We start from the raw sequence: 19265 nt of genomic DNA, 5'->3' as shown, positions 1-19265 counted from the left end.
GCAATGGATGCACTAATATGTCTGAGCAGGCGCTGAGGAGGAAATGAATGAAGAAAAACGGAGCCAAACTCAGTATTTTGGCGTTTAGCGGTGCTTTAGCTGCAGATTCGGCACAGAGGTCTGTGTGGATGCAAAGCCAGGAGGGGTGGGACAGTGATGTGAATAGCAAAATTGTGACAAATGTCGATATCAAGTCACGTGAAAGTCGCATCAAATCCACCTGAGTTGTTCACACTGCGTTCACATTGAAAGAAACCCGATATAATATGGAAGTGGTCTAAATCTGATTTGAAAAAAAATTGATCTGGGCAAGATCTGAGTAAAATCTGACCTTGTCACTTGACCCCCCAAAAAATCCAGCTACTTTTGCCGGCAGTCGTAGAGCGTAGTCTTCGTTATCCTAAAACATGATTAAATATATAAAATGAAACGTCCTCCATGGTCGAGGTTAAATCAGCACATACAGTTTGTAACATTTGTTCACATATGCATTTGATTTTATTAACACTTCTCCAGAATTGTGCTTATAATTTAATTAAGTACCCTGCAAAGAAGCAATACAGTATTTGCTGATGTTACTGTCCATCTAGGTGATGAGATGTTTTGTCCGTACAATTCTGGTAAAAAAAAAAAAAACAAACAAAAAAAAACAGCAGTACTTCTCAGCCTGATATACTGACAGTAAAGATACCAGCTAGAGTCAAAACCTCAGATTGAAGGTCTGTTATTGCAAGGTCAAGGAGACATGAGACAACACAAACTAATACTGATACTGGTGTAGAGAAAGCCACTCCAAACTGTGCAGGTTACAGCAGACTGTGCGTTTGTGTTTCTCTGTGGAAGACGTTCAGCACAGGAGCTTATTCTCTCCGTCTGGAACCGTAACAGATCGCGGCTCGCTGCGCCGTCAGGAAACCGTTTAATAACCGTGACATTCGACAGACACACAAAATGGAACAATAAAATATTTTGTCTAGAAAATATGTATTTACAATTATAAATAACTATTACAAATAAGATAGAAATATTTCTATTGGTTTGATAAATGATTTTGCATGAAACTGTGGATCAAGAAACAAAAAAACAAAGAGAAAAAAAAAAAGAAACAGAGAAGAATCACTCACAAAGACACACACGCACACACACAGACAAAAGAGAGTCCATCCCTGCAACATGTGGTGACGACCACCTCCTCTACAAACGAGGAGAATGTGCAAGTGAAAAAAAAATCCAGCGACAATTTACCAGTGTCTGTCCTTCGTTTAGAAAAAGAAGAAAAGAAAAAAAAAAAAAATCTCCAGGCTCGTCCGTTGTGTTTACCTCTGTCTACCCTGAGACTGGTTGCCGTGGCGAGAACCTCTCTAGCACAGCCAGGAGGTGGGCACCCACTGCGGCTCCGTGTCCAGCTTGTCTATGAGCCGGCGCAGCTCGTGGAAAGCCTGGTCCTGATCCATGTTCACGATTGTCGCGTCGAAGAAGTGGCCGAAATTGTGCTCCATCTCACGGGCCTTTTCGATGACCTCCTTCAGCTCCTCCGGCTGCACACACACACACACACACAAACACACAAAGAAGACAACAAGACCAGGTCGGTTTAAGACGATGAGACAGTGTAGGACATGGATATGAAGCGTTTAAGGTAAATTCAAAATTCCATACTTTTTCCAGACCCTAACTACCAGACTTCTCGGTAAAAAAAAATCTAATAATTTGTGATATTTGAGTAATTAGATGTATATGATGTAAATAAATTATGCAATTAATCTTTTGTTTTTATTATTCTGAATTTGTGTGCCATTATGTCACATGTCCAGGAGATTGTAGCTCGGTACAATAGTGCATACAAAATAATTTTCCCAAATAACTTCAGATAAGGCCAAACCCAGAGAAGTATTAAGATAAATATATTTCCATACAATAGTTTCCATTTTCCATACTTTTCCAGACATGGAAAAGTATAAAATCAAATTCCATACTTGCGTAGAAACCCTGATTAAGGTTCGGCTGATCCCAGTAAGAATTTAAAAGGCTCTAAATATAGCTTCTTGTCTTACAATGTTTTCTCTATGATAAACCTTCATTTCTCTACAAGATGTTTGTTTATTTTAAAGAAATCCTGCACCTCCATGCATCATATTCATCCTATGACACTAACAACCTGCATTGAGCTTTTTTTAAGCACCAACTGTGCAGAAAGTACCTTTGGCGTTTTCCCCTCTGCGGCCAGCAGGGTGCGTAGTCGTTCCTGAGAAGGAGGAGCGATGAAGATGACAAAGGGCTTCAGGTTGGAGGACCTCAACACTCGCAGAGACTGACAGGAGGAGGAAGAGAGGGACGGCTTTATGACATGAAATTAAAAACCAAAAACTACTACGGCGTCTCATTATTGGCTATAAAAAGATTTCCACATCAGTCAGCAGGAATGAGATTCTATCACCCAATAAATTATGGGAGATTTATGTTCAGGATATGAAAAGGAATAATTATGTTGCGGCCGATCCACAAGTTTTTTAGATAATGGATGATCACAGATAAAATAACACTTGTAATTTACACAATGTGGACAAATGTCTCCTACCCTCGTGTGCAGGCTGAGCATACAGATGCGTCCCGCGTTGATGATGTGTCGGACTGAGTCGGTGCTGGTCCCGTACAGGTTCTTCTCATATTCCCCCGACTCGATGAACTTCCCTGCGGCCAAGTCGGTTTCAAAGGAAGACCGACTCACAAAATGGTACTCGCACCCGTTTCGTTCATGTATCCTCGGGCTTCTGGTTGTGTCTGCGTTGTGAAAGAAAAGACAGGAAACATTTTATTTTTTGCATCAAAGGCCGCTTAAATAATTAAAATCATGTAGTGGCTCTTATGTCCTTGTTTTTAAATGTGTTCCTAATTCTAATTTTGTGTAAACTTTGACTATTCTGTGCAGTAAACGTTGACAAACTAAACTAAATCACCTATATATTAGATAGATAGATAGATAGATAGATAGATAGATAGATAGATAGATAGATAGATAGATAGATAGATTTATTGTCTGCCCCAAAGGGTAGCAGAAATTTGTCTTCGGCAGGGCTCATCACTTTACATACACTCATATAAAACACAGTAAGGCAATAAAAACATTAACAAAAAATAAAAAGCACAATAGCAGCAAGTCATATATACGTATATATTTGAATTATATATTACGGTGTATTATATATTTGAAAAGGTGGTTGTGTATGTAACACAGTCCTCAGGCTTTGACCCGGTGTGGACTTACGTGGCACCGCGACAGCAAACCTGTCCGGTTCAATGGACAGAAGCCTCCGACGCAGCTCGTCGTGGCCGCTGTTTGTGGGGCCGATCAGAGCGATGGGCCTTTTCCGATTGGCCGGCTGGTGATAGAGGGACATCTCCTCATAGGTCAGGACGTCATCGTAGTCTGAGAAGACAGGCAGGGAGGGGTTAATGAACCTGAACCGATGTAACGAACCCCTCGAACTCCTCTGTTTTGTCACTTTCTCTGACCTTTACCCGGTGGAGGTGAGAGGATTTAGAGATAAAGAAAAAAAAAAAAAACACACTGCTATCATGGTATTAATTGTGTTTGTGTGGATTTTCAGCTCATCCACAGTCTTTTTCAGCGACATCCTGCTTCGTATTTATACCCACACACACATAAAACAAACAACCAGCCAGAGAGCAGTGTGTGTGTGTGTGTGTCTGGCATTAATGTGTTTCTATGCGTGAACTAATAACACCCTCCAAAACCATTTAGGCGCCTGCTGGGCACCTGTTGGCACCACCTCTGATCCCGTCTTGTGAAGACACGGCTAATCTGACCTGTGACACATCGAGTCTGGACAAGCTGCTGCGAGAACGACAGGACATGTCAGCTCCAGCTAACGTGCGGGGTTAATACTGACAAGTGTGTGGACACTTGGCAGCTGCCCAGTACGGAGGCGCTCTGTCACAAGAGGCAAATGAGGAGAGACAAGCGGGAGACGATCTGTGGGTTAAGTGTGTGTGGCCTCTTGGTGGAAATGTTGATGTTCTTAAACTGGAAACACACTCAAACTCAATTTATTAAGTAGAAAAGATAGAAAAGATGTCGTCTTACCATTGTTTCTGCTCAGGTTTGCTGTGCTCTTCTTCCTCTGTTTCTTGTTCTTCTTTGCATACCAAAGCTTCCCTGATGATAATTACAATTGAAAAGAATTTAGCCGTCAGTGTGGATTTACCGTTTCTCTTTTCTCTCCTCTAGACACTGCAGTGCACACGTAACTTCTCTGAGTCACAGCAGTGGATGCAAAATGTTTCAGTTTGCAACTCATATCTGTTGTTTTTAACATTACCCACTCACCTTGCTGCTCTCGACTCCTGTCTGTTATAGTTTTCTTCAAGGACTCTCTCTGTTGCTGGAAGCTTTTCCCTGCAAAAGGCAAACGGAAATAGGTCAGCGAACACAACACTGCAAATATAGACACACAAACCCCAGTGTGTTTTCCCATTTTGAAAAAAAAGCCTGTATTTATTTTAAAATGTGTTTGAAAAATTTTGTTTTGTGTTCAACAAAATGTCTCACATGATAGTTGATGGATAACATGCACCCCTGAACCAAATGCAAACATTACATATATTTTTTCCATAGGTGCAGCAGCAGGCGAAACGACACCCTGCTTTCCATTTCCACTGCTTAACCTGATTTTCCTGCAGCTACGACAGGCCTGGGGGTCAAAGAGTAATCACAAATAATTCTTAGGTGTTTGTTTTAATCTGCTTGACGTGCCAGATGGGTGGTGTGTTTCCTGCCAGGATGGTTCACGTAGTGCCAGGTTAGTTTCAGGCCCAGCTCTGTGGCTGTGTTCTCACGTGCTACGAGAGCTGGAATAAATCACCACTCAGACAATGTATCATCAGAATTTGCATTAATCCTGTTTACTGTGTGTGCTATTAGATTTAACTCACTTGATAATATTTTGAGACCATGTTTAGTAGCTTCTATTTGTATATAATTAACACAGGTTTAAAAGAGGGGGATGATTCATTTACAAAATACTGTTTATAATAACATTATAATTTCAGATTCTTTGGCAGATGGTTATTCCCATGGCTGATAACCCCCGTTAGCACGCAACTCCTGTTGTGTTGCTCCTTTTCTCCTGTTAAGAGCTAAATACATGGCAGAGGTCGAGGAAATATCAGCCAAAAGCAAAAATAAGCATGGATAAGATTGGTGTATGTTGTAATTCATATCATTGTATGCGACAAGACTTTTGTCCAACAAAATCTGTCCTTTCTGTCCTAATTAAATTATAAAACACAATGAATGATATCAAACTTTATTGTGGTGACATAAAAATATTCTAGATGGCTTTGCCTTTCATTTCTAATTCCAATTAATCGCTTACAATTCAAGTTATTATTTGTTCTTCCTACAATATGCATAAGCGACAAGACTTTTGTCAGTGACTGTATCATACTTCATGTAATTCAGTTTAAAGACAGTTTGAAAAGTGTGTTGTAGTTACCTGCTTCATATCTTATGTATGTGTCATTCACCTATTAACATATAATTAGACATCTTTCCATACTTGTATACGGTTCCTCTAGATTTTTTGCTCAGTGGCAGTACTGTATGTCCTTGGAGTTGTTATCTTCCCTTATGAAGCAGAAGCACTACATTAAATATTGATATTCAGCCCCAGTCACATCCCTACCTGGAATGAGTCCAGCCAGGGGCTGGTTGTCCTCGTCTCCGTCCCTGTAGGCCTGCCACCAGTTGGGGTCGTCCTGGCTGATAACATGGAGGATGTCTCCCTTCTGGAAGGACAGGCCCAGCTCCCGACACGGCACGAAGGGGTCGTCAGAGGGGTCGTAGTCAAAGTAAGCTCGTACGTGCATCTGAGGGCAGGGTTAACAATGTCAAGGTTGGTGTTACATGCATGCAGACAGGCGGTCTCACGCACGCACATCATTAGAGACTTACCACGGTCTGTCTGTGTGGGGCAGGTTTAATCTGAGAGCTCGGGATGAGGAGGAAGGTCAGAGTGCCATGCATTTGTTGCTGATGGAAAAGATGAGATACAATGAATTAAACATGACGGGAGAATGCATTTCCATAAAAGAATATTTGTTACTGACTATATTTGCCGAGGGGCTCAAACTTTTAGCACTTTTTTTTTATTGCTTTGCAGATTGATGCACTGCATATTTTGATTCTGTATATTTCAGAAGAGAGTGTCTATACAGAAACAACTGGTCAGGTCAGGTGTGTTTGCATACAGCACAGGAAAAAGAAATGTAGTCAACAGGGAAGTTTGTCATTGTGTCTAGACTATAATACATGAATAAGGAAAATGAGTGTTTATGTATAAAATTACAGCTTTGGTGCTAATTGTCTTTGATACAAAACCTCAAACATTTCTCCTTCCACAGCTTCAAAGGACTATTGATCCATACAATATTGTTGTTGAGTATGTGTGTAGATTGTGGATGAAAGAAGAAAACACTTTCTGAGGCTGAACATGTTTGTCAGGCTAAGTGGATAAAGCAGGAGCACTGGGAGTTTCTGGCCACCAGTTAAAAAAACCTGTGGTCGAATTTGAAGTTATATTACTGCTATTGATGCTGTGAACTGTATATGAAAATGTTAATAAATAAATTGTTAAAAAAAACGAAAAAAAAACTGTGGTCGTCCTCACCAGTAAGTCGTGGACTTCATTGACGTGTTTCCCGCGTAAGGGAACACTGTTGATCTCCAGGATCTCGTCGCCCTCGCTGAGGAGGCCGCTCCGCTCCGCTGCTCCGCCTTTGACCACACGACTCACCACCACACTGTCCATGTCGTTACGTACTGTCGCACCCTGATGGCCACACACAGACACACACACGATTCACACTATGTGTAACTAACTGTATTTAATTTCAATGTATGGATGTTTGAAACTCATACTGACATGCTGGTACTTTGCTGCCCTGGTTGTTTGGTACATTAACACTGACACTCGATCACTGGACTTACACACAACACGTTACAGCCTGCACAGCTACACAAGTTGTTCTATTGTGAATGTTGTGTGATCTTTTTTTTTTTTTTTTTTGTACTGTAATTATATCCAAGTGTCCCTGTCTCTCATGCTTCGCCCTCTGTAAAGCTGATTTACAGCATTCACAGCTCAGTTATGAAGAACAAACCAGATTAAATGGCTGAGAGACCGTGGGAAAATGTAAAACAAACAAATACAGTGAGTTCAAGTGGCTTAAAAAGAGTAATGACAATCTATATCATTAATCTGATACATTTTATTCTATTTTGTTTTATATAATTTTGTTTTATTTTAATTTTAATTTTATCTGTCTGTTATTACAGTCTCTGTTTGCTTTTGTTACCATATCCCTATAAGTAGTACTTTGAGAATAAAGCAGATAATATGATGAATATGATTCTGTATGTATGATTTTAATGAAATTAAATAAAAACTAAGTCAAGAAGAAGAAAAAAAAAAGAGAGTAATGATAGAGTCTCACCAGTGGGGTGTCACGGGTCTTCTCTAGCCGCACCAGTTTAACCGTCTCTCCGTGGTACTGGGCCACACTTTCCTCGGCCATTTCCTGCCCCGCCACACTGTCATGGGCCTGCATCAGTGCCTGCCACATAAAAAAGAAACACATAGACACACACATAGAGACAAACAGTACAAACATATAGAATTTTTTTTTTTACAGACACATGAAAGACGAGAAAGAGACACAAGACAGACAGAAAATAACGGAGAGGGCAGCGTGAGGTAAAGGAACTGAGCAGGGAAACTTGCTTGTGCTTGTCAGGAGAATAAAACGACCATTAATCCTGCACAATATGAGTCAAACTGTTCATAGTTTGTTCTTGTCTAGAGAAAGAGAAGTGATAACAAATACGTTTCAAAAAAATCCCCTTTTCCTCCCTTGGACGTGCACCTGCTACCTGAGAGACCTATCCACCACCCGTCCTTTTTAACGAGAGCAGTCAGCAGAGCCACCTCTAAGCCAGAAATAATACAGAGATTGCTCCTTCACTTCATTTAATGTGACAAGTGCTGCGTACCCCACAATTAATAACCGTCCGTCCAAATTAGTTTCTCTGTGCGGCAGCAGAGGGGACCTGAGAGACCGGAGGAGGCCAGGCTAAGCTTTGGCGTGCACGCAATCCGTCTTAATCTCCCCGTGCATTTAGGAGTCAGGATCCAGCGCCATCAATCATCAGACACCTTTGGCTTCCCCTGCTCGTGAGGATAACACGTCCCAGAAAATTGGCGAAAGGGGCGGACCGGAGGGGGCGCCCGCCCGCCCGCTCCTCTCACACATGTACCTGTCTCTATTAGTTTTTTTTTTTTTTTTTTTAGGAGTATGAGGCATTTTTTTTTACCCGTGCGCTCCACAGGCTGACTCATCATGTGATCCTCTGGCTCCCCGCAGAGAAACCAACGTAATGTGTTCCACTTTGTGTGCCACGAGGCGCGCTCACATCGCATCACGCCGCCCGCCGCCCGCCCCCCCGCTGGCTACATGGTTCCGACTCAGTGGAGGGGTTAACAGGCCGGTTTTTGGAGAGCTGGGGTAGTTCACACGGTCACATGGGTCAAACATCAGACCCCCGGCGCTCCCTTGTCAGAACCCTCGACCGTAAAATCACAACAGAGTCATCCACCTGAGGTCTTTTCTCACCTTACTGCCTCACTAATGGACGATGACAGTCTGATAATGTGTCCAAATTTTTTTTTTTAACACACAAGACTCACTGAAGCTTAAACTGACAGAGGAAGCCACTTCAGAGGTTGATGCACCTTGAATATCTGTTTGATTCTTTTGAAATGCTCAACAAAAGTCCCGTTAAAATGACATCAGATAATGATAGTCAATAAGATGCTTCATTATATGAGTCCTTGCACAGCCGTGGAAGTGGCCTCCCTGTGATGTCTGATCATTTCCGTGCAGATGGAGCGTGCGGTGCGCCTTAGAAAGAAAGAAGATCTTATATTGTCCAGCTCGTGAGTTGTGCCAACAGCAGCCTTAGTAAGATCATTACTAAACAGGTTACTGCCACATTGAACCTGCTTAAACTTCAAACAAGGGCACGTCCCTCAAGTGGACAGAGATATAAGATGTGTCCGTTTTCAGCAGGGCTGCCCTTTACACCAGCCTGACAATACAGATTAGGAGTCGGGATAAAAGTGCCTGCCAAATGACTTAATGTAAGTGAAGTTCCAAGACTGATATTTTACCTCTTGTGTGAATGATTCATTACATAAATGTTAAATCCTTCCCAGACTAAACCCTGATAAATTAGATACTTTTGGACCACTGATAAACCATGTATATCTTATAATTTGTCCAACATCATCATTCATCCACTGGAGGAGAAGGCACTTTGCCTCCCATGAGCATAAATCTTACTAATGCCATCATAAATATGGCCTTTATCAGTCTAAACTGCTGTACATCAGTGTTGAGGAATTTTAAACTACACAGCTGTGGGCTGGGTTCAACACAAACAAGTCAGATCTTTTACTATTTTCAATGCCTTTTTTAAAATAAAATTAATTCAAAGGAAATTGACGAGCACTCTGCGGCGAAGAACGTGCAAATCATGCTTTTTCATTACCAAGAGAGCTGACCCACATTACAACCTAATTTACATAATAACCTTTCTTGAGACCAACTCCATTAATCTCTGGAGCAAAAATATGAGATGACCTTGAACATTTTCTTATTTTCTTTGACTTTTGAAAACCCTAAAATAATAGCCAATAATAAAATTAATGTGTCACGAAGTAATTAATTTGTAAAACAAGCATCTCCGTTACCCAGGTGTCCTTGAGCAAAACAATAAACTCCTGCAATCTCAAGGGTAACCATGGCTTGTTTCATGAAAAGGCTGATTTCTATATCTCCCATAAATGTAAATAAGCCGACAACATGAAACTGTCCTTCATTCGTCTTAGAGCTTGCGAGCACATAAGTCGTATATTATGGCCTGTTGGATGGACCTCAGCCCTCTGAGTGGAGGCTGCAGGGGAAACAATTATACCATAGGAGTGACTATTCCCTCATTTCAATTATGAGCATATTAACTAAATAAATGAGTTTGCTCTGCAGGATTGCTGAGCCTCGCTGGTGTTAGATTATAATCATATTGTGAGTCAAGGGGAGATATGATGATGAGTCACGACGACTGGCGAGCTGATCTCTGACCTGTAGATGAGGATTTGTGAGCAGAGCCCTGAGCTCCAAGCCCTCCTTCTGATGGCTGGACTGGAGAATCTTCTGTACCTGTGCAGAGACACACATAGATAAAGAGTTTATCACAGTTAAAGAATGTAAGATGTAACTATTTAATATTCTTTAATGTAGTCTAGTCTAATTCCTCAGCATAATGTAATGTTCAGTAGGTTTTAATACCAAATCTGCATCATTGACGACCTTCACAGCAAAACACTCTACGGATACATTTGATATCTCAAACACAAGATATCCTAAATCAGTGGTTCCCAACCTTTTTGGCTCGTGACCCCATCACAAATTTCTGGCGACCCCGCGCCATCAATCAAGATGCACCAGCTGAGATATTTTTATATGCTGCATTTTATTTGAACTCGATTTATATTTGAGAAAGTGAAAGTATAGAATATTGTTTAAGATTGTGCGTGTAGTCATAATTTTAAAAGAATAATAATTAGTTAAAAAAATATTTTTACCAGTAATTTTTTTTTTATCAAATACTAGACATTTTAGGCGACCCCACGTGGGGTCCCGACCCCAAGGTTGAAAAACACTGTCCTAAATATTCACAAGTGGCTTATGATAGTGAACTTTCCTTAGTCCAACCCTCACCCTATCATTAGTTAATGATTACGTGCTTTACTTTTTGATTGTATAATATAATCTTCAATTTGCAAAACAGTTATTTCAATAAAACACAGTGTCAGTTAGTGAAAATTGAATTGAAATATTTGAACGTAGCCTGGACATTAAACAGACATACAGTACGGTACATTACTTTGGTAATGAGCCAAATGCATGATGGGAAGAGTTTGAATTTCTGTAGATTTGCAAGAAAATTAAAAAGACAAAGGTGCACACAGACACACACACACACACACGGCACAGTCACAAGTGCTTTATATTCACTCTTTACTCGCTGTAAAGAAACATCTAAAGAGTTGGCTGTTATACATACAAAAAAAACTAAAACTAAATTCACCATGTGATTCATTGTCATCGTGTGTTTTTACACGTGCAACTTGTAATTAATCAAAACTTACAAGCATAAACTTGGAAAGCACCTGCTGGCACCACATCCACTTAGCTCCCAGTGTTTCTTTTCACTCTTCTCTGTTGTATGTTTCCATCTTAATCATTTGGTTCTTATTTTGTCATTTGGTGTGAAATGCTATAATTGTTTGTGGCTTGGATTGTTTGCTGAACAGTGACATTTGACACACGCTGGTGCTCTGTTGCTCTGTCTTCCTGCCTCTTCCTCTTTGTCTCCTGTTCCGAGCTTAGTTCATCCATTACACTAATCGAAGCTCTCGCTAACAAGGTGACGCACTTCCCCCCCACCCTCTCTCCCTCCTCCCTCCCTCCCCCCCCTGAGCAGTGCAGCGCCTCAGCCCACTCTGCTGTAAGCCTCTGGAGTTTCTTTTTCTGGCCGACCAGATCCTTCCTGCGGTGAAGCAGCACCACTCAGCAAGCACCGAGGGCTGCTGGGAGATTAGTTTACCCACTGGCCAATCTGAGTGGCACACAGCACAGCCACTTAGTTCAGGCACACTGTGGCTCAAACTCTTACACGCCTTTAAGCACCTCGGGAGTCGGGTCCACACACTGATTTACTGTATGTGGGGGAAGAAATTGATCATCTCACCCAGCCAGCGCCCGAACGTCCAAACCCTCTGCTGTCAAGAAGACTGGAATAACAATTGTGTAGCGGTGCTGCTCGGTGCCCTTTGAATGAACTCTGCACAGCTCGTAGCAGCCTGTTTTGTCAAAACAAGGTTGACTCTTACACATCTAGCCATCAGCCGAAAATCACGCCGTGCCAAGTCTGACTGCGCTGAAAAGCCTGTATTACACTCTCTCATGTTGCACCTATCAAAAGTTGACACTAATCCTAATGAAGTGCCTATTGTGGGTGTAGCTTGTCAAAGATGTACGGAGCGTCTACCTAATTCACGGAAAAACCATATCACAATTTATGTCTTTTGACACCGACTGGGCTCCGTGTGACAGGCTGCGTTTGACTCTCTCAGCTCGGCGCTGCTCTGCAGGGATACAAGTCAATTACTGTCGCTTTGCTCCGGTAGAGACCGACCGGCTCGTGTTTTGTCAACGAGGAAGTCAGGTGTGGCAGAATCCCCCGCCTTCTCAATCCTGAATAACTGAGATGGTTTCTTGAGCTCTGTCACTCTCTGCACTGAGGCTCAGGACGCAGTAATGTCGACTTATTTAAAGAGGAAATAGCTGGTGGACAAGTTCATTTGTTGTGTTTTATGTATTTCCACAGCAGCAGTACAATACCAAACCTTAAGTTAACGTTTTGTTTCATCTCTTCCTCCTGTTCGTTTCTCGTCCATCTACGTCTTGTTTTTTCCCAGCTCACTCAATTTTCATGCATTTCTACTCACCTAGTTAACCACAAGGCAATTTACATTTTATAATTATTCAGACTTGGCCTGGCTGTGTTTTGGGCAGCTTTGTTGAATTAATCATCGCCACCAGCGGAGATTTTTCATGCTTCATTGAGTTTGTTCAGTTACTTTAGTCATAGAGGTGCTTGTCTCTAAATATAAGCTTTGACGGCGCCAAAACCCCACAAATTGGCGAGTACAATCGAAGCGCTTTTACGCATAAACCGCCACTGCTGGTCTCATGAGGGGCAGGGAAGGGCTTTGTGGCCTGGGTAAAAAATGTCTGAAATATTAAAGTGAGTTATTCATTATTCTCAGAAAAAAGCCAGCCTGTTCTCCTTGACTCAGTTTCTCCTGGAGCTGTGGACACAGAAACCACTTGCATTTACAAAACTATAAGCCCCAGCAGTGTAAACAACTTAACAAATACCAATGCAATAGCGGCAAAGTTACCACTGACCCCTATGTAAACTTTTAATACTTTTCCTCATTCATGCTGCAGCAATATCATTGTGTTTCCACATAATTTCTATTTTCAGTTTCACATCTATCTTGTTTCTTCAAAATAAAAACCAGTATGCGTACCTCCTGGCAGAGATCCTGTGCTTGTGCTGTGAGGGGAGAGTTTGGCCGCACTCTGCTCATCTGCTGGGAAACAGCGCTGTAGATGGTGTAGGCATTCCTGAAGTCCTCCTTGGTCAGGAGCTGCAGTATGAGCTCCACATCCTGCTGGCTCTGCCCATCCGTCAGGCAGTGCTGCAAACTCCTCAGAGCCTGCAGCAACTCCTCCAGCTCTGAGAGAGAGACACAGACAGTGAGGGGTGCATCGCATCCGAACGCACTGATGATTATGTTCAGCAGCCAAATCTTCGTCCTTGTCGTATATTTGTATATCGAAGACTTCCACCCGCACGTTCTACCTGCTTTAGTCCGATTAATCCCAGACTGTCATCGAAGACTAATCTCATATAATACAAGTCCAAGGTCTGCAAATGTGGTCTGCAGGTTTCCATAAGGTGCAGATTCTCTGTTGTTATCATTACAACCGTCATCATTTCCCAAAGAGTGTGATCCAAAAGTCTGAGACCACTTTTCCATTTACCTGAATGAGGACTGGATTTAGGCTCTTGAGTCACTCAGATTTTGCTCCACTGCTTTCAGATGATAATCCTGCTGCTAAGCCACAGGCCTCATGTAAATACTGTATATCTCTCTGCTAAACTGTCACAACTGAAGAAGAAGATGAGAGGTGAAACGTCTACAACCAAGTCCAGTTGCCTTCAGTTGAACTCCTGTTGCTTAACATAGCTTGAGAAATATCTAGGTACACCTGCATGTCAGTTCTCTGGTTGCTGGATCATTGATTTAACTTTACAGGAGTCATAACGAAATATATGTTAATCCACTCTTTTGATAACACAGCTAAGTAAAGTCCAACCTTTGTTTTCACAAAGGCTCTTAGAGGGAAAATGGCTGCTTGTGTTCATTATGGCAAATCATCTCCACGCTCTCTCAAGTTTCAGATCAGGAGCATCTGACTCTGATAATCAAGTCTGACAAATGCAGAGACTGCTTGCCGAAAAACTGCCCCCGACGGGAACACGCATCAGCGTTTTTGCATGAATTTACCTCGAAAACAACTCCGTCTCGTAACATTCCCTTATTATCTCATAGCGTGGTGAATGTGCAGGTCACAACTTGTCCACGAGAGCGTTTTGGAGTTGTTAGATTGTGTATTTGATGAGTTTGATGAGGGAAACCAAGAAATCCCATTAGCCTCCGTAGCGTAGCTCTGAGCAGCTCGCGGCTCTGCTCCCCCGTTCTAATAATAGCTTGCACCGACAATTAAAGGTAACAAACCTACTACCTAAAACTATAGGGATTATGGCAATGGGCCAATTTGTGAAAATGTTGAACTATCCCTTTAACTAACTTGTGACTTGTTAACACCTCGTTTGTGGCTACAATACTTGACAACATGTAAATGCTGGTGCCTGAAATCATTTTTACACTTAATTGTGTAGACAAAATCTTGTCTCTCGTGCAAACAAACAAACCAACATTTTGCTCAGCAGAGGTTCATCTTATGCACTGTGGATGCAACATCAGTGTAGTATATATTTTTTGTTCCATTAACGGCCTCTGTGTGCCTCAGTCCAGGAAATGGAGCCAGGACAATAATCCGTAAAAAATGCTGGACAACAACCCCAATAACACCTCACCCTCCTCCACCGCTGCCCTCTGCTCTGCCCCCTCAGTCAGTCGTCTTTGTTTTAACTCCTTTTGTCCTCACCAAATTTTGTACAACCTTACAATTCCCCATTCTTCTCTGCTATCTGCATTTCTCCTCTCCTTTGTAACCTCCTTTCCTCTCTCCAGCCTCTTTGACCTCGTAAAGACCTCCCACCTGCCCATCCCCCTCCTCTTAACTCACCGGCAACAGCATCCTGGGAGCATGTGTCCTTGGCGGCTCTCTCCTTTCCCTCGAAGGTGGGGTTGTCAATGCCCACCTTGGGGTTCTGCGACAGCTTCTTGAGCCTCAGTGAGGCGTTGGGGTCGATGTCATGCTTCCCCCGGCTGTCTTCCTCTCTCCTCTTCTTCAGCTCCTCCTGGTAGTGCTGGATCCTCTCCATGTGGGCACTGCTGTGTGGAGATTTGACAAGGCTGCTTTCCTCCCCTGGACAGTCCACAGCCCTCTCCCTGTGGCTCTTGGCCTGACCAGAGGCCTCTTGCACATAACCGTTCATGTGGGACGTGATCATCCCTGCTGTGGCGGCGTACGGCTCAAACCACGGCGTTTGCTGAGATCTGCTCGGGCGTTACGAGGCGCTGGTGCTCAGACTGCTCAACTCAAGAGCCATAGCTCTCCAGCGTTGGATGTTGACCGTTATGTTCTCTCTGTGATCCGTCATCCTGAAACAAAACAGAGTTCAAACAACTTTCATTTGAGTGTGAAGTTGAGTATTTAAAATATGTGGTAGAGTTCATTCTTTAAAGAGGACACTGCAAAGATTATTCTAAACAATCTTTAGGAAGAGTGAAAAATAAAGATGAAAAAAATCCTCATTAACTTTCACTTTGTCGCATTCGTAGCAAAAATACAGACAGAAGTTAAAGGGTTTCATTCCCTGATAAGATATACATCAGTTTGGCTGATACTCTGACAGGGTGATTGATAGCTCAATAAATCCTCGAGAGCCTCGCCTTGCTTGTCATCACAGCCACAGTCTGCGTTATTTCAGAGGCTGTGAATGATGAATTGTTGGTTATGTTATTCTCTGAAATATGTATTTTATTTGTTGTCATTTTTCCCCCCACATACATAAATTTGCACAAATTTTTACAGCATCCATTTGTATAATGGATGGTAAAATAGTTCACTGAATATTAGCGAGGAAACTCATTTGTTTTGTTGATTTGTTTCGCACCTTTTGCTTGATATTTTATCATCATAGATAGCAAATTCATTGATAATGAAAGTGGCGCTTAGTTGTATATAAATTTGGGTTAAATGCCATTTCTTTAATTTGCTATCTTATTTGTTTCTGTTCAATAAATAATAATAAAAAAAGAATAATTAGTTAAATTGTTTCTGTCGTGATTTTAATTTTACATCTGCCCCTAATTGCAGTAGATGTAACTTGTTTGCATTCACAACACTCACTTACTGTGTCAAGATCGGTGTAAAGGTCAGTATTACCAATAAACTCATGTATCTTGGAAACAGAGAGCCACACTGACATGTTGTTTTATTGTAATATATGTTAATAATACAATTTGTAGATGGCTGCTGGTTGTTCGGGGCCAACGTATTCTCCGACCTCCTCTTTTCTAACACACACCGCTAATCTAACTCCCAACGTGGAAAGCCCTCTGGCCTCAGCCACCTGAAATCCCTTCAGTTCAGCCTCATCCAGCCATTTGCTTGGGTACACCTGTCCCCAGCTGTCCCATCCTTATGAACAGCTTAATCGAAATATCCATCTGTAGCCTGTGTACACATGGCCAGATAAAGATAACACAAGCATGTGATACATGACACACCTACTACTACTACCCGCCCTGCCAGTGTTGTTATTGATGTGGATTATAATCTATTTCAAGGATGCTAGGATGCTACGTGTATTAATCTGGATTAGTTGATTGGTAGTATGACTTGGAGTTTGTTAGCTCAGCTCTCAGTAAGTGCTGTGAGACAAAGTGATTTTCACAGGCCATCGAGGAGCATATATACCTTGAAAGCCACAAGCGTGTCTCCATATATAACATAATGCCATTAGCTTCTGTTTAAATAAGATGCGGAGGCTTAGGTTCCAGAAAATTTGCAAATATGTCATGTCTTAAACTCAATTCAGTCTTGCCACGCACTCAAGCTTTCACATTTCCTGGAGCTTCAATTATGTAAAAGATGATTATTTCCATGTTAGAAAAGGTCCACACACAACTACCACTTACCTGTTGAAGACACCTTTCCATCCGCATAGAGAAAAGCCCTCAGGAACCATAACTATAAACACAGCTTTGTCACTGAAAGTCACCTGTGGAGCTCATGTCATACAGCCAGTCATACACTCATGTCACCTACCACCACATGGCGATGGCGGCCCTCCCCCCTCTTCTACCTACTTCCCACAGCTAATTACGTCTGGCAGGTCTATCCCCTCGGCTCTTGGTCCAAGCTCCCAAACCCCTCCCCTGCAGAAGCATTTAGCTCTGTTTAGAGTGGCGGTGTATGGCTGACAAACAGCAGAGACTGCCAGCGGGCCATCTGTTCCTGTGGGCTTAATTAAGCCTGGGATCTCATGCTCTACTCTGGCTCAGTGGCCACAACGGCGCTCGGAGGGATGCTGGGAAAGGGACAGAGGGACGTGGGTAGAGGAATGAGAATGACTGGAAGTGCACACACACCCACTGAAACACAAACACACGAGGCAACGTGAAAAGTTTGGCTGTCAGTCGGCTATGTGGAACGAGTTCGGGGGGCGACTGCATTATTACACACATACATGTGACGTCAAATTAGACAGTGACAATGCTCATATCAGCAAGTCCACTTACTGAACAGGGTGAGGTGGCAACAGAAGGCCAAAAATACAAAATACTTACAAAATAAAAGGGGACTGACATGAAATACTACAGAAACACTGGTTAAATTGTGTTTACTAGGACCTGTATTACATTACTTACTTCAACTTGTTGAAGATCAACCCTTGTGCTACTCACTCCACTGTGTAATAAAGCCAGAATATATGAGTGAAAATGGCATCCTCCTCTGATAAAAGTATGAGTCTAACAGTGGTTTATCTATTAAAAACTACTCCATCATTTCTTGTTTTTTTGCTGGGAAAAGTGGTGAAAGATTTGCCGGAAAGCTCGAGCAAAAGATTAGTGAGCCTTGAGCTTAGACTATATTATCATAGATGCACCAGTAGACATAAACACAATTTGCTGAAGGCTACTGTGGGTGAATAACAGTTATTATAGTTGGCTGTGACATGGGCACTGCCTGTGCTGGCATACTTAATATAATCATACTAATATAGTCACAATTAAACCAATCTGGCTCAGATTTTCTGATGTGCCTCAGAGTGGTAGTAGCCATCTTTTCTTCAGGATACTTTTCTCACATTTGTCATGACAAGTCAGCTGCAGCATCTAGATTAGTTGTGATTAGTTAATTTCCATCATGTCTTGCCATGACTTTATTTGACAAAGTCACTTAGCTAAATGATGGGTAAAACTGAGGTTTGGTGGATTTCCTCTCTAGATCTCTGGCTATAATTAGCTCCACGCACACATCCAGAGGGAACAACAGATGATATTCTTGGTCATTAGTCATTTTTCTTTAGCTTTACTTGAGGTGACTACACTATACATTAACTTAAATCAGGCGTATTGCAAATGTGAGTCACCGGAGCAACTTTTTTTTCTCTCTCTCTCGTTAATTTTGTGCAGAATAAGTATCTTGTTTTGTGCAAGCTTTACAAAAGAGAAACGCTGTGACACATTCAAACACAACAGCCGACCTAAAATTGCAACACCACGTCTAGGAAAAGACAGAAAACACGGGACAATAGCGTGCAGCCTAGCTTATTAGCCTGGTGCCGCTAACTGCGTAGCTTAACTGTCCCACAACAACAACAGGCTGCGTGTACTCACCACTTCAAAGATAGCGGACCCTGAATGGGTTTTGGGTAAAGTAGAGGGGGTTATTTCCTTTTTATAATCCACCAAACGCCTTGAAAATGTGGGGGTTTATTCACATACGGATGGTCGGGGGTGGTTGGAGAAGCTACAGGGGTCTCTCTCGGTCCGCGTTCAGCCGCTGCAGTGAGTTTTGTGTCCAGGCAGAGTCGGGACACTTGTAGCCATTGCTGAGGAACTGCGCCTAGTGTTTTGAGTCGTCTCCCTGGCAACACTGCGACTCCATAGCAACCCCTCTCTGTTGGGAGCGGTACTACCACATTCCTCAAGTTGCAGGAGTTGCAGTGAGTAGCCTACATCAACAGAGGGGGCGTGCCAAGATGGCCGAGTGAGCACACGCTTTCACCGAGTTCTGCGAAGCTAGTTTTTACTACAGTAGAGTTACAGCTTTTTTTCTCTCTTTTTTTC

General features: G+C 42.3%; 1 protein-coding gene across 1 annotated transcript; it reads right to left on the bottom strand.

Moving 5' to 3' along the window:
• Nucleotides 1-1301: 1301 nt before the first annotated feature.
• pals1b (protein associated with LIN7 1, MAGUK p55 family member b) lies at nt 1302-19032 on the bottom strand. The gene is made up of 14 exons (XM_084000932.1): nt 18813-19032; nt 15088-15566; nt 13239-13447; nt 10219-10296; nt 7516-7623; nt 6690-6851; nt 5975-6052; nt 5706-5889; nt 4349-4417; nt 4106-4177; nt 3266-3427; nt 2579-2781; nt 2201-2311; nt 1302-1538 (listed from the first exon to the last, which is right to left on the bottom strand). The coding sequence occupies exons 2-14, from the start codon at nt 15413-15415 to the stop codon at nt 1362-1364; spliced, it is 1941 nt and encodes a 646-aa protein (XP_083857058.1). The 5' UTR covers nt 15416-15566; nt 18813-19032; the 3' UTR covers nt 1302-1361.
• Between the last annotated feature and the right edge of the window lie 233 nt (nt 19033-19265).

The sequence above is a fragment of the Trachurus trachurus genome, assembly GCF_905171665.1.
Source record: "Trachurus trachurus genome assembly, chromosome: 24".
NCBI classification, from domain to species: Eukaryota; Metazoa; Chordata; class Actinopteri; order Carangiformes; family Carangidae; genus Trachurus; species Trachurus trachurus.
This window is presented reverse-complemented; position numbering and strand designations above follow the sequence as displayed.

Coding starts and splice junctions, on each gene's coding strand:
- pals1b (XM_084000932.1), bottom strand. CDS start 15,415: ATGATCACGTCCCACATGAACGGTTATGTGCAAGAGGCCTCTGGTCAG. Junction 10,297..13,238: donor CACAGGATCTCTGCCAGGAG/GTACGCATACTG, acceptor GTCTCTGCACAG/GTACAGAAGATTCTCCAGTC. Junction 4,178..4,348: donor CAGGAGTCGAGAGCAGCAAG/GTGAGTGGGTAA, acceptor AATTATCATCAG/GGAAGCTTTGGTATGCAAAG.